This window comes from Gossypium arboreum, chromosome 13, assembly GCF_025698485.1.
Source record: "Gossypium arboreum isolate Shixiya-1 chromosome 13, ASM2569848v2, whole genome shotgun sequence".
Classification (NCBI taxonomy): Eukaryota; Viridiplantae; Streptophyta; class Magnoliopsida; order Malvales; family Malvaceae; genus Gossypium; species Gossypium arboreum.
The window spans coordinates 29,011,480-29,023,995 of NC_069082.1; the positions used below are offsets into that span (position 1 = coordinate 29,011,480).

General features: G+C 33.9%; 2 protein-coding genes across 10 annotated transcripts; both read right to left on the reverse strand.

Annotated features, from left to right (window-relative positions):
• Positions 1 to 631: 631 nt before the first annotated feature.
• LOC108461269 (clp protease adapter protein ClpF, chloroplastic) lies at positions 632 to 4,474 on the reverse strand. Its single transcript, XM_017761060.2, has 8 exons — positions 3,890 to 4,474; positions 3,697 to 3,756; positions 3,334 to 3,428; positions 3,008 to 3,180; positions 2,516 to 2,628; positions 1,404 to 1,449; positions 1,120 to 1,160; positions 632 to 1,037 (listed from the first exon to the last, which is right to left on the reverse strand). The coding sequence occupies exons 1-8, from the start codon at positions 4,223 to 4,225 to the stop codon at positions 879 to 881; spliced, it is 1,023 nt and encodes a 340-aa protein (XP_017616549.1). The 5' UTR covers positions 4,226 to 4,474; the 3' UTR covers positions 632 to 878.
• A 317-nt stretch (positions 4,475 to 4,791) lies between these two features.
• LOC108464508 (uncharacterized) lies at positions 4,792 to 12,133 on the reverse strand. Of its 9 annotated transcripts, none has more exons than XM_053024020.1 (15): positions 11,709 to 12,047; positions 10,932 to 11,293; positions 10,298 to 10,375; positions 10,045 to 10,100; positions 9,466 to 9,585; positions 9,300 to 9,370; positions 8,677 to 8,770; positions 8,270 to 8,503; positions 7,173 to 7,424; positions 6,724 to 6,832; positions 6,484 to 6,551; positions 5,808 to 5,877; positions 5,650 to 5,724; positions 5,463 to 5,555; positions 4,792 to 5,267 (listed from the first exon to the last, which is right to left on the reverse strand). In XM_053024020.1, exons 2-15 carry the CDS (start codon positions 11,244 to 11,246, stop codon positions 5,163 to 5,165), a joined length of 1,740 nt encoding a protein of 579 aa, XP_052879980.1. In that variant the 5' UTR covers positions 11,247 to 11,293; positions 11,709 to 12,047; the 3' UTR covers positions 4,792 to 5,162. The 9 variants fall into 9 exon arrangements, 7 of the variants coding, with proteins under 7 accessions (XP_052879980.1, XP_017620335.1, XP_052879983.1 ...); XM_017764846.2 differs by having other exon boundaries at positions 5,464 to 5,555; positions 5,653 to 5,724; positions 10,932 to 11,270; positions 11,709 to 12,017; XM_053024023.1 differs by having other exon boundaries at positions 5,464 to 5,555; positions 5,653 to 5,724; positions 8,300 to 8,503; positions 10,932 to 11,270; positions 11,709 to 12,013.
• Positions 12,134 to 12,516: the final 383 nt, after the last annotated feature.

A 12,516-nucleotide genomic window follows, 5' to 3' on the forward strand; every position in this document is an offset into this window, starting at 1 on the left:
AAATAATCTCAAATGTCTAAAACAGTTCAACAATACCAAAACAGAGTAAACCAAGTTTTAAGTAGCACAAATTAAATTTCACATGAAAAAATCTATTAATCATGTTTTAGTAAATGAAAATAATCTTGAATCGGTGGAATTAAAGATGTCAATTCAAAAAAAATTTATTTCTTTGGAACAACATAAACTTATAAATTAATTATTTGAATTTAATGAATCATAATAAATTAATTATTTAATTTGATAACTCCAATTGATTAAATTAATGAATTCCAGAAAAAATTAAAATATGCACATCTTTTATTTTATTTTTTATTTGATTCTCATTTTATTTCTTTTTTACGTCCGGTAAGTTTATAATAATTATCTCTCCTCTTTATAACAGACAAAATCATCTTAACATACAAAATATGCTACTCTACATACCTCCAAATTTGTGTTCTAAAATATTATGCCTAACCCTTCTCCAAACACGTGGATTAATAAATAATTTTAAACACCTTATATCCAAATTCACATTTAACATCAAAATTGACAATTAAAGTCACAAAAAGACAGATCTTTGAAGATTCAATTAAAATATTTTGAAATTTAAGCATCAATTCAAAATATAACTCATGGTTTTGGAGACTTGTGGTGCAAGTAAATCCGATAAAATTCTGGAAATTTTAGTAGAAAAGGATTCTTGGGGCAACTACCCCATTGCCTATAGAGTTAGAATTCACTAAAAAAATTTAACTGATGATATCTACATACCAAGCACCATTTCCCGGCTGGAAAGTATAAGAGAAAAGAAAGATAAAACGGCTATGCCTGAAACCAGTGTCTTCATCATATACTTGCTTTCCCACTATTGATGAAAATGTGGCCTAATTTGTTCATGCAGCAGCACCACCACCTTCGTCACCTTCGGGATCGAGGGGAATTTCATGGCGAGGCCTGTTGTACTTCTCACGAAGCTGCTTGATAGGGATGAAATCACCGGCTGCATCCATCCCGTAGAATAGAAAAGAAACATAGGGATGGTCAAACCGTCTCTGCACATGGATATAGGCAGCCACGGTGAATCGAAGAGGATGGTATCAAGTATTATGTTTTGTTAATTATAGTTCCACTCACCAAATCTGGTTGTTCTGGGGCTAAAAGATTCTCCTCAGGAACTGCAGCATAAAGAAACATAAATTGAGTTCATCAGTGGAGTAGCTACATGACTTTCAAAAAGTTACTACAAGACAAATATATCTAGCATTGCTATCAGAGGTAAGAACTAGGCAAAAAGATCATAACTTAATCAAATTAAAAAGAGATAACGATGAAGAAACTACCAATTTCAAACAGCTAAAGAGACAAAGGTAAACTATATCAAAAGGAATCAAGCCAACAGCAATACTGAAATGCTTTACCATATGCTACTAGTAGATTGGGGTCAGCATATACATCAACCAAGACCTGGAAAACAACACAGACCACATTAGAATATATGGTTAAATCAGCCCATTCTATATCATGCATGCTCTTTGTCGTAGTTGCTGCTATTTTATAGATTTGTATTTCAGTACTATGGAGTTTAACCCTTATTAGTGTACTCTAATGAAAAATCTTTCCGGGTAAAGCAAATTATTTCCTCCAATTTCTCAGAATCTTTGAACATTATCACTGCAATAAATCATGGTAAGTTTTGATAAAGTTTTTTTCTGAATAGGGACAGTCTACTTTTCCGGGCAAAGCACGCAACAGCTATCCCCTCTCTTTCTGTAGTACATGATCCTATCAATATTACAAGGAAAAATTGTCTATGATTAACTGACCTTATACCACATAAAAAGCATGTTCTTATTTAGTTGACAATGTAAGAAACAATATGAATGATAATTAACATTTTTTATAACTGAAAATTTTAAATAAAGGTTCTTTTATTTTTTGGTAATCTTTTTGAGGCAGGAAAAGCACACTCCCTGAATATTAAACAAAGAGGGCATGTAAATATTGTGGATGCCATCAGCGCATCCTCAATGCTGGAATGACCTGGCAATACACACTAACATGCACTAAAGGAAATAAGTTTCCAGTGGCAGAGACTAACTGGTTATTCAATTGATAGTCAGAACGGAAAAGCAATGAAGGTCAAGTGTATAAGGTCCAAATTTTGAACAATCATCAACTAGAAAATAGGCAAAGAGAAGTTAGCGCACTATTGAACTTGGTCATATTTGTTTATTGCATGGTAAAATCTTACAGGAAGCACTCATAAAGCCTACCAGGATTTTTCTGATCCAAATGCTTATTGTTTCTGTATAGAAATTATGTTTTATTGGTTTCTATGTCATAATAATATATCCATACCAAAAGAGAAAGTTCATTGACCATTGCAAAACTTAGGAGGCTTCAAGAAAAGAAGAGCAGATATAACAGGTCATACATGGGGTTCATTGCATTGAAAGCTAAATATTATCTCGATTATAAGAAAAGAATACTGCTCATTCCAGATGAATTTAAATATAAGTACTAATCAAACCTGATAAAATGGCTGATTAGAACCATGAGACAACTTTTCAACCTGTGCAGCTTCCATCCATGTACTTGATTCACAGCACACTGGATCCATCCCACAAATTACAGCTCGATAACCTGGATAATATAAACAAGTAGGGAATGACAAGACAAGAGGACAAGAACCTTGTATTAATGCTTGTCACAGTAAATCTCGATGGATGTAATACTTTACAGGGTTGTACTTCGCTCTCATCTTCTCTCTGTCCTATCTTTCTCTATCTTTAGAAAGAAGGGTGGGATTTTGGGGGAGGGAGAGGGAGGCTGAGCGAGTACAAAAGCTGTAGCACATCGACAAGCAATAGCATACTGAAATATAAAGGAATTATTAAATAGAAAAGGAAAAAGAAATCAATTCCCAATTGTGGAATTTAGGGTAAAGGGATGGAGGAGAAGAAACAAAGGGAGGACATTAATAGCTGATATAATTTACTGGAAATCATGTTTGATGGTATACCAAAAATTTTATGCTGAACTTTCTGTCCCAAACGAAAAGCGTATTGTGCCTTTTCATATGCCAATGCTTTTGCAGATGCAGCCAAAGATTCAGCCTCGAGTATAGAAATGTCATCCCGTAATTGAGCTGCCAAAGCATAATTTTCATTCTCGATTGCATTGTGCAGTTCTCCACTGCAATGAAACAAAGAAAATGAATAGCCTGAAGCACTCAAGTGTATCTAAATAAAAAATAAAAAAGAAGATACTCCAAATCCTCAATCTCTCATAAAAATCAATACTCTGCACTATAAGAAGAGTGCATATAACATAAGCGAGGGACCTCACCGTAGACGCACAAGACTTAGTGCCTTATCTTGAGCTTCACTCTTTGAGGACAAACCTCTTTTTGCTTCTTGCTGCTTGAGGATTTCTGCTTCAACCTTCATAGCAGAACACTTGTTAATGAAAAGACACTTACGTACACATGTCTCAGCTCCATTTTTTATGGACAAACTTGGATACACATTGTACCAACCAAGCTTACATAAATTCATGATACTAAATAATGAAATAAAGAACTGATGCATGCAAAATGAGTACAAAGAAAACTAAAAATCTACCATAGTAATCATTTCATTAACAACTAATAGCCAGTGGAAAGCTTCCAAAAGAGTCCAACAATTAATATCAGGTCTTCTAAGTTCTAACCTCAGTAAGCTTGTTTCTAAGTTGCTGTGCAAATTCATATTCTTCCAAGTTCAAAGCACGCTGCAAATCCACAGAAAAACAACATAAAAAATGACCGAATCCTATAAACTGAGAGATAAACAGAAATAACTATTAATAAAAGATAAAATTCATATCATAGATGAAAAAAAAACACAAGCTCACATCACCAAACCTGAACTTGAGTAGCCAAGTCTAATTGGAAAAAGAAAATCAGTATATCTTCATTAGCAGTCTCACTACGCTCTGAGCTTGCACCCAATTCCCGGTCACCTCCTTTAAACGGCCAACCAACTTTAACCCCAAAGTTCCTTTTCTTCATCAAATTGGGATTGCCATTAAAGTAAAAACTTGGTACATACCCATGCCTGAAATATTGTCTACTAATCCCATATTTCATATGACCTTTTCCAATTATCTCAAATTGCCGCCTCCCGCCTACTTCTGTTCCATAAATAGCCGTGTTTCCAGAGGTTGTTAAAGTACTGCTTAATGAAAGGGTCTGCACCATTTTTCTTGGAAAACAAAATGATTTTTTTTCCTCTTTCTTGATTGAAACCAACTAAAATGAAATTCTGGGCATTTAATTTCGTCCTCACAAAATTAATTTCAGGCTTTTTATATCAAAAAGAAAAAGGAGAAACTTCATTAATTTCAGGCTTTCAGCGACTCAGATGAAGGGAAGGGGAGAATTAAAAATAAACAAAAATAAAAATAAAGATAAAAAAAATTATATGCAATCTGTGGATTACAGGATCGAGTGTGTTATTGAACAGAATCCTGACACGTAAGATTCCTTAGGCCCGATAGGCCAGCAACCAACTTGGATCATTTCTTGCCTCTGTTACTGGGCTGGAGCAAAGAAATATTGATTCTATTTTATTCAAAATAAATTATATTTTTTTGATTATTTTTTAAATGTATTTGATTCAAATTGGATTTCTGTTTACAGGTTGAATTTTATTTTTACTTAATTTATAATTTCTTAGTTTTATAGTGCAAAAATAAATATTTATATTTTAAATGAGTGAAAATAACTTTAAAATGCTTTTTAAAAAAATAAAAATAAAAACGACAGATTTGAACGGTAATGATTCATTTAAAAATGAAGTACAAATTAGAATTCAAAGCTCAACACTTACAATCTGATCTGTCTAAAGTCGACCATGTCCATAATCGACAGATTCAAAACCCCGACAATCCCTTCCCCTCTTTAAAACATGCCAAGAAAGAGTCCACTTTCTCAGGATGTAGTGCAACATGTTGAAATCAAATAGAAAAGCTCACATCACCATGAAATATATATTATTAACAAACATATCATTGCTCAAAAAATAAAACGAAAAAAAAAGAAACATATCTACATGAAAAACCAAACACAACCAACCCACTACCTGCCTACAAATACAAGGTGATGAGGAAATCAAACCAAGAATTACTGGCTTTCATCAACTCTGAAACTGTGTATTTAAATGTTCTATGGTCGATGATATATGTATTTCGTTCGAGGGTCTACAATAAGACCCTTTCCACCGTTCACTTCTATATCGTGCCTGCAATATCAGTGTTAACCAAATGTTTAGAATCATTTCTATCAACATACAATATAACTAAGGTGAATCATGAAAAAAAACTGTTGGATAACTTGATTGGATTGTAGGACTGCATAAGAACATCCATTGCCAAAAGACTATAAATGATGCTATGCTTCGTTTTATATGATAAAAGGATAAAACTAGAACACTCAACTGAAACACGAAATCAGGGATGGTCAACTGCTCGCGAGGAACATATTTGAATTGCTGCAGAAGCCTATCAACATATACCACTTTCTTCCACACCTGTATATCATTTCCAAGAACATCAAGTTACCAAGATTCCTCAGCAGTGACATCAGTCTTCAAATGAGAGAAATAGTTAAGACTTAAGACATACCACCTTATCCACGAACATTTGCAGAGCAAAAATTGCAGTCTTCAAGTGAAATGTAGGATGGAGAACATATATTGCCTTTGCAAAACATGTAAAATGATAAAATAACTATTGTTGTGTATGAATACTAAAAACATTAGGAATAGAAAGTGCCTACATACATGCAGGTTACGTTGGTGTTTCCGACCAAGTATTTGCTGTAATCTTCTCATCCATCCCAAGTCTGGTTGGCTGGTTATACCAGAACGCGAAAAAAAAAAATGTAACATGAGCAGGGAATAAAAATTCACATCGAATTTAACCATAACCAAGAACGGTTTGTATTAATTAAATCAAAATTTCCTAACCAAGATTTTATTTTCCCAAGACAAGGCACAACCTTCTTGTTTGTTTTCATTGCTTTGAGTTATGCAATTTTGCTTGTGATTTTGTCAATGTCTAGGAATTGTTCTAATATTAGAAAATATTACATGCAACATCAGTGAACAAGTTGTATGAGGAGCTCGAAGATTGACTAGCTATCAGAAGTGTAAAGAAATTATTGATCACTCAGTAAATCACACACAGATTCTTACCCCATTATCGTTTGCTTCCTCTCTGTTTTAATATATGTTAACATTTGGTGATCAGATAAATCAACTTCACAACTAGGAAAAAACTGACAGACAGCAGCTAAGCTATGATACTGAGATAATAGCATTGTTTAACAACGAAAGGTCAAAAAGCCTTCACTTAGAGAACAAAAACATTTAACGAATCCCACCAAACATTAACCCCAGGTAGTTTCTTTAAAGTGCATCAAATAAGCCAAATTTCTCATAACCATACAATACTTACACTTGTAATGATGCTGCAGAGTGGAAGTATACAATAGTATAAGGCTTCTGTATCAAAGGTTCAAATTCCTGAAATTAATAATTAAAAAATTTTTTGCTCAAAAGCCAGTTATCAATAATAGTATACAATTGAGTGTCCATACTAAAATACTTTCCCAAAATCAAGCTATTTAAATTATGTGTATTCAATGAGACAGTATGAATTTCAAATATCCAACCAAAAGAACTGGGAAGCTAATACCTTTACAACATAGAGAATGAAACGCTCAAGCTCAAGACACCGCAGCAGAAAATGTGCTCCAACAACAACCATAACAGGGCGACCTTCACTGTCCACTCCCCCGCGATAACTGAAATAAAACAAATAAACTAACATTGAATTCAAATCAGGAGTAATCTGAACATTTATGAAATTAATGTGGTTCATACTAAATGAACCATGGTCTCACAAAGAGTAAAAGCCAACAAATAAAAATGAGACATTAAGAAAACGACAGGGAGAGTAAACTGTCTCAAAACTTCAGCAGCTTGTTTATTATCATAATGTGCTTCCAGTGACCAATAGTGAAGAAAACCAATTATCCAGTGAAAAATGAAGAGTTTAACCAATTCTAACAGATAATGAAATATAATAACAAGGAATGCTAATTCAATGGGAAAAATGGAAGGAGATCTGCATGATGAACTTACAGAATTTTCATCTCTGCAATTTCAGAAAGATTAAGAGAATTTGCCTTAGCAAGATATCTGGAGTGAAGTGAGTATTCTTCTGCAGCAGATAATGGAGGCCCACCTATGTCACCAAAACCAAGCATCTTAGCACAATTCCAACCACCTTGGGCTTGAGCAGTTTTTTCCCATTGTTCCTGGCGTCTCTGGTCTGGATCTTTCATCAGGGACATGAAAGCAGGATCCAAATATGTATCTAAGTAACTTGAGTTTCTGAAAAATAAACAATTATTTGACATGGTTAATTAATGACTTGAAATTCAAATAGACCATGATCATTTATCGTAATCAAAAGAACCATGACAATTGAAAGAGAAGACTTGAAAACTGACAAAAAACTACATGGGATCTCCGCGGAGCAATGGTTTGTTACATTTCGCGAATTCTAATTCTCTAGCAACTTAGACATAAGTAAAATAAAAACAAGATTTACTTCTTGCTTTAATAATATATTCCTCAAAACCTATCAAATCCACAAATATGGGGAAAAAAACAAATCTCATGTCTTATCACAGAATGTAACTAGTACAAGCATCCATATGTGGCAACAAATAAAATGAACTGCATCATTCTAGAAAGGGAAGAGTGATTAGACCACCCAACAGATTTCCAACCAACCTAAGTGAGGTATATAGCTTTACATGGGTTAATGTATCCAAATGCATAATCCATAAAAGGTTGGCAAAGTCAAGTCAAAAACCAGCCTTCATAAGGTGTGTAGCTTTTGGAAGTGTTCATGATGCAAATGCATGCATATATATAACAGAGAGTGGCTAAGAGAGAAACAAAAACACTTCAAATTTCTTAAAGAACAATTAGGCTCGCAAGTAGCACTTGCCCACAACAAGAAATATGCTCCAAGGGGAATCCAAAATATTGAATAGAAACTACTCCGTTTGTAAGTTAAACTTGCTATCACAAGGAACAGCTTGGATGGAATTCAATTTGTTGATATGTTACACTGAAAAACAATTAGTCTCTTAGAGATGTTAATCATTAAAATGTTGAAGAAAGAGCATCTTAAACCACAAATGCATAAGGTTGAAATATGGACACACCTATATTCCAATATCTGCACAGGGACTGACCTTTGTACCAAACCTACATCACTAGCAGGGACTTCAGCTGGAGATTGGGAAGGCTTTGGGATGACCTTTTTGGGCAATGGCTTTATTCTGATTTTACGCTCATGAATGATAGTCTCACCATTTTCATCCCCAACATCAGCAGGAAGCTTAGATATGGCCACCGCCTCCTCATGCTTATCTCGAGGAAGGTAAAGTGGAAGTAATCTACAATTTACAATATCAAATGAGAAGATACCTCAGGTTTATAACATTTTAAGCATAAGCAAAAAGAAAAATAATTATCAAATTCCTCCAGACATGAAGGAATTATAACAATTTACCCAAACAAAAAAACCATCTCTGCAAGGTAGTAAAAATGAAAAATAATAGTATGATACCTCTTATAGATCTCAGTATCAGACGATGTGCTAGTACAAAAGACAACAGCAGTTATTTTATCTTTCTGCTTTTCAAGCAATCGGCGAACAGTCCCTGAAGAACAGGAAAAAGTATAAACCCAGAAACATTCAACCTCCAAAACAGTTTAAATAACATATTATATGAAACAAAGGCATGTAAATCCAAACAGAGATATTTTTTAAAAGAGTTTATCCCTAGTAAAAAATTATCCATTTGGATGAATATTTTGGATGGCATGCATGTCAATTAAACGCAATGGATGTTATACAAAAGTAAATGGCCCCAATACATTGTATTTCCTATAACACATTGAAAGAGTCAACTTGAAAAAATTATATGCACAACTGGCACCAATCCATTTCAAATATTCAAGGAACAAGAACATCTTCCAATATTACTTTTTCTCGTTCATTTGATAAGAAAACCATTTCAAAGTTTCGAATTTTATTCATCACTTTCTGTAATAATATTAGCACAAAATGAGAAGAAATAGGAAAACATGATACTAAGAAAACAAAAACTTTGAAAATCCAGAAAATTACTTCACGAAATATCAACAAAATCAGACAAAGAGCTATAAGAATTTAGGACATTTTCTCACTTATAGCCACATGTGCAGCTGGTTCACGGGGGTAGTTTTTAGCCTCTGTGTATATACAGCCCATAGCAATACTGCATTGATACACATCAAAATAGTAAGTATCTTACCCATAAAACAACAGATGAAGAAATCAAGAAACAGAATACAGCATCTGTAAAATACAAACCTCCGAAGACCATTTTCAATAAGAAGTTCAAGGCAAGATCGATAACAATGACTCAGAGCATTCTCCGCAGCACTATGATACTTTACTGCATACTTGGGACCAACAGTATGGATAACTCTCCTAACAATATGATACATAAAACCATCAGGTTTTCAGTCAACACAAGATGTCATGACTAAAACCTAACCTATAACAGTTTTAGTCAAATTCTAAAAAAGATATATAACAAGCATGTCAGGACTCAGTCATTGCAGCTCAAATTGGAGCTATGAACAACAGCTTATGCACCATGATCACAAAACTGGCCCGTGCATGATCAAAACAAAATGATGACAACATACTGGACATTTCTGTCTTCTACAGTAATTGATAAAGAAAGTGGGTAAAAAAAGGATGTCAAACAGTTTAAGCATTAACACAAGAAAGTGGTACATTTCGTAATATAAACAAAAATGCAGTGTCAATCTAATTTCTTGAAGAACATCATTGAAATGAAGCAGTTGCAAGTATCAATATTATCTTTGAAAAACCATCAAATTTTTACAGTCTGATGTTATACAAGAATGTGGACATACACACCTAGCAGGAAGATCATATGCATTAGTAACTTTGGCCATCCCTGTTCTGCAGCCACCCTGTCCATAAAAGGTCCTTTAAGTCATTCTTGCTTCAGGTTGACATTAATCAAGGCAACTTGCTATAGAATCATAAAGATTTGTCATAAACTATAGAAAAGCTTAGAACAGAGCTATCAATGCGGTGCAATAGATCATGAAATGCATCCATGGAAACAGTTCCAACATCATATCTTCCCGATTAATATTTAGCATACCAACGTCGCGCATTCTTCTGCAAGACCAGGCCCAGCTGCTGCATGCAAACCTTGGCTACTGTGTACTTCATCCATGTTCTGCATCCAAGAATGTAAAAAATAAATCAGAACATTGACTTCTTTAATTAATGATCATTCTTGGGCGAGGCAGCTTTATCCTTAATGGAATCAAACCATTAAATGAGTTCCTTATATCAGAACATTAAGGATCATACTTACCCACTAAAAAATCCAACAATATTCACAACATTTCCTCATTTTTAGAGAAACAGAGGATGAATTAAATGTACTCATGCGTGGAACAAAAAAGGAAAAACTCCACTCGGCTCTAAAATTTTGAATGAAGTGGTGAAGCAAATGCCGGTCAATTTTGTGCATCCATGTTAGAAAGTAGCTCATTTTTATATCATTTGGTTAATCAACTCTATCCTCATATAGCAATTTACCACAGTTCCAATGTTATTAATAGACTTTTCTAATAATTTTCATTTCCACATTGGCTTGACCATGTAACATACGTGCAATAGTGAAAATTTCTAAGTTGTTAATATCCAATGATTATGCAATTCATGTGATTCAGCAAAATACTTGGCATCCGTAAGCATCAAATAAGTAGGGAAAACTTACTGTTTACCTCATTTGTAGAATTAACAACAGCATCAACCTCAAGGTTCCACGGCTGGCCCCTCCACAAGTATATCTTTGAGTTTATTTCATGATCGACAGGAAACCTCGACGCCAACCCATTAGTTCCACTCTCCTCCCCATGAGAGGTTAAGGGGTCGGATAAAAAGGATTTTGAAAATGAAGGATCTTCATTCTCATACTCCAAGGAAGACCTAATCTCTGCATCATTCCACCGTGGGACTTGATCCAAAGTCACAACATAGTCCCCATTGTCAGTTGGGACTCCACCCGTGGCTGCAGCTGTAGCCACAGGTCGATACATTGTAACAGCTCCCAATCAGAGCCCCTAACAGTATGAACCCTTAGTGCCTTAGGAACTCAAACGTTAACAATTAAAAAAAAAAAAGTAATTCATCATTAAAAAGAAACCGTAATTCAAACAGAAAATCATTGCATAATATCTTTACTTTAACCAAAAACGAGAGCTTTAGCAAAGATCATCAAAACAAATTCCAACACCTTTTAACCTATTGATATATCAATCACCAGAACTGGTATTCGAAAAATTCTCAATTATCGAATTTCCTATATTTGATGCTATGAAAATAAAGGAACAAGCAAAAAACCACATCCCTTACGCCGGAATTTAAATAAATTTCAACAAAACAAGCAACAACTACCAAATTAAACTTGAAAAGGAATAACCAATTACGGATTGGGAATTTTTGTATAAAACTAAATAAAATTTGAAGAGATATATTGTAAAAGAAGAAAAAGAAGGTACCTGAAATTGAAAAACTGGGGAAAGAAAAATGATGTTTAATTGAATTAGGGGCTCTGATTTTATGTATTTAAATGTGGAAAAACACAACTATTATTGCTGGGTGAATGAGCTAGCGGTAGCGGTGCTCGTTCTGGCCAGAAAGGGATTTGATTGAAAAAATTAAAAATAAAATAAAATAAAAACAAAAACAAAACTTTGCGTTAGTTTTGACTGCTGTGCTCTAAAGTTAAAACTTTTTGGATTCGCAATAGAAAATTTAGATAAAATTATGTTTCAAGTCGCTCTGGTTTTGCTATATTTTAATTTTAATTTTTAAGATTCAAAAATACAATAATATTATTGTAATTTCTTTTCAAATTTATATTTACTGCAATATGACTAATAACTGATTTTTTAAAATTTTAAAACTTCTCCTAATTACTGCTCTGACTCCCCATTTAGTTTCTTAGATGGATTCCATGCATCTTGCTTCCCATAATGATACTTTAATGGTCTTTATTAAACTTATAGACGTCCAAATTTGCCCGGCCCAACAAATTAAAATCAAACCTAAATTTTATCTAATTCACAAACTAAATTATAAAATCAGATCCAAAACTAAGCTCAAATAATAAAAACCTTAGCCCAATATAACCTAAACTTATTTTTTTTAAAAAAAAAAAGACAAAACCCTAGCCACCTTGCCTCCTACTTGTACCTACTCCACCACCTTGTCTCCCACTTGCACCTACACCATCAAATGGAGAAGAGACATAGAATGATAAAAAATGTATGTAAGATGGCTATAAAAGCAAAACCAAAAGTCCAT

What these genes read in the sequence shown, in the direction of transcription:
- LOC108461269 (XM_017761060.2), bottom strand. Translation starts at nt 4,225, where the DNA reads ATGGTGCAGACCCTTTCATTAAGCAGTACTTTAACAACCTCTGGAAAC. An exon ending in ACTTGGCTACTCAAGTTCAG is followed by an intron (nt 3,757 to 3,889) that starts GTTTGGTGATGT and finishes GTGGATTTGCAG; the next exon opens with CGTGCTTTGAACTTGGAAGA. An exon ending in CAATCTACTAGTAGCATATG is followed by an intron (nt 1,161 to 1,403) that starts GTAAAGCATTTC and finishes TTTATGCTGCAG; the next exon opens with TTCCTGAGGAGAATCTTTTA.
- LOC108464508 (XM_053024020.1), bottom strand. Translation starts at nt 11,246, where the DNA reads ATGTATCGACCTGTGGCTACAGCTGCAGCCACGGGTGGAGTCCCAACT. An exon ending in ATTGCAGAGATGAAAATTCT is followed by an intron (nt 6,833 to 7,172) that starts GTAAGTTCATCA and finishes GTTTTATTTCAG; the next exon opens with TTATCGCGGGGGAGTGGACA. An exon ending in TCATTCTCTATGTTGTAAAG is followed by an intron (nt 6,552 to 6,723) that starts GTATTAGCTTCC and finishes TATTAATTTCAG; the next exon opens with GAATTTGAACCTTTGATACA.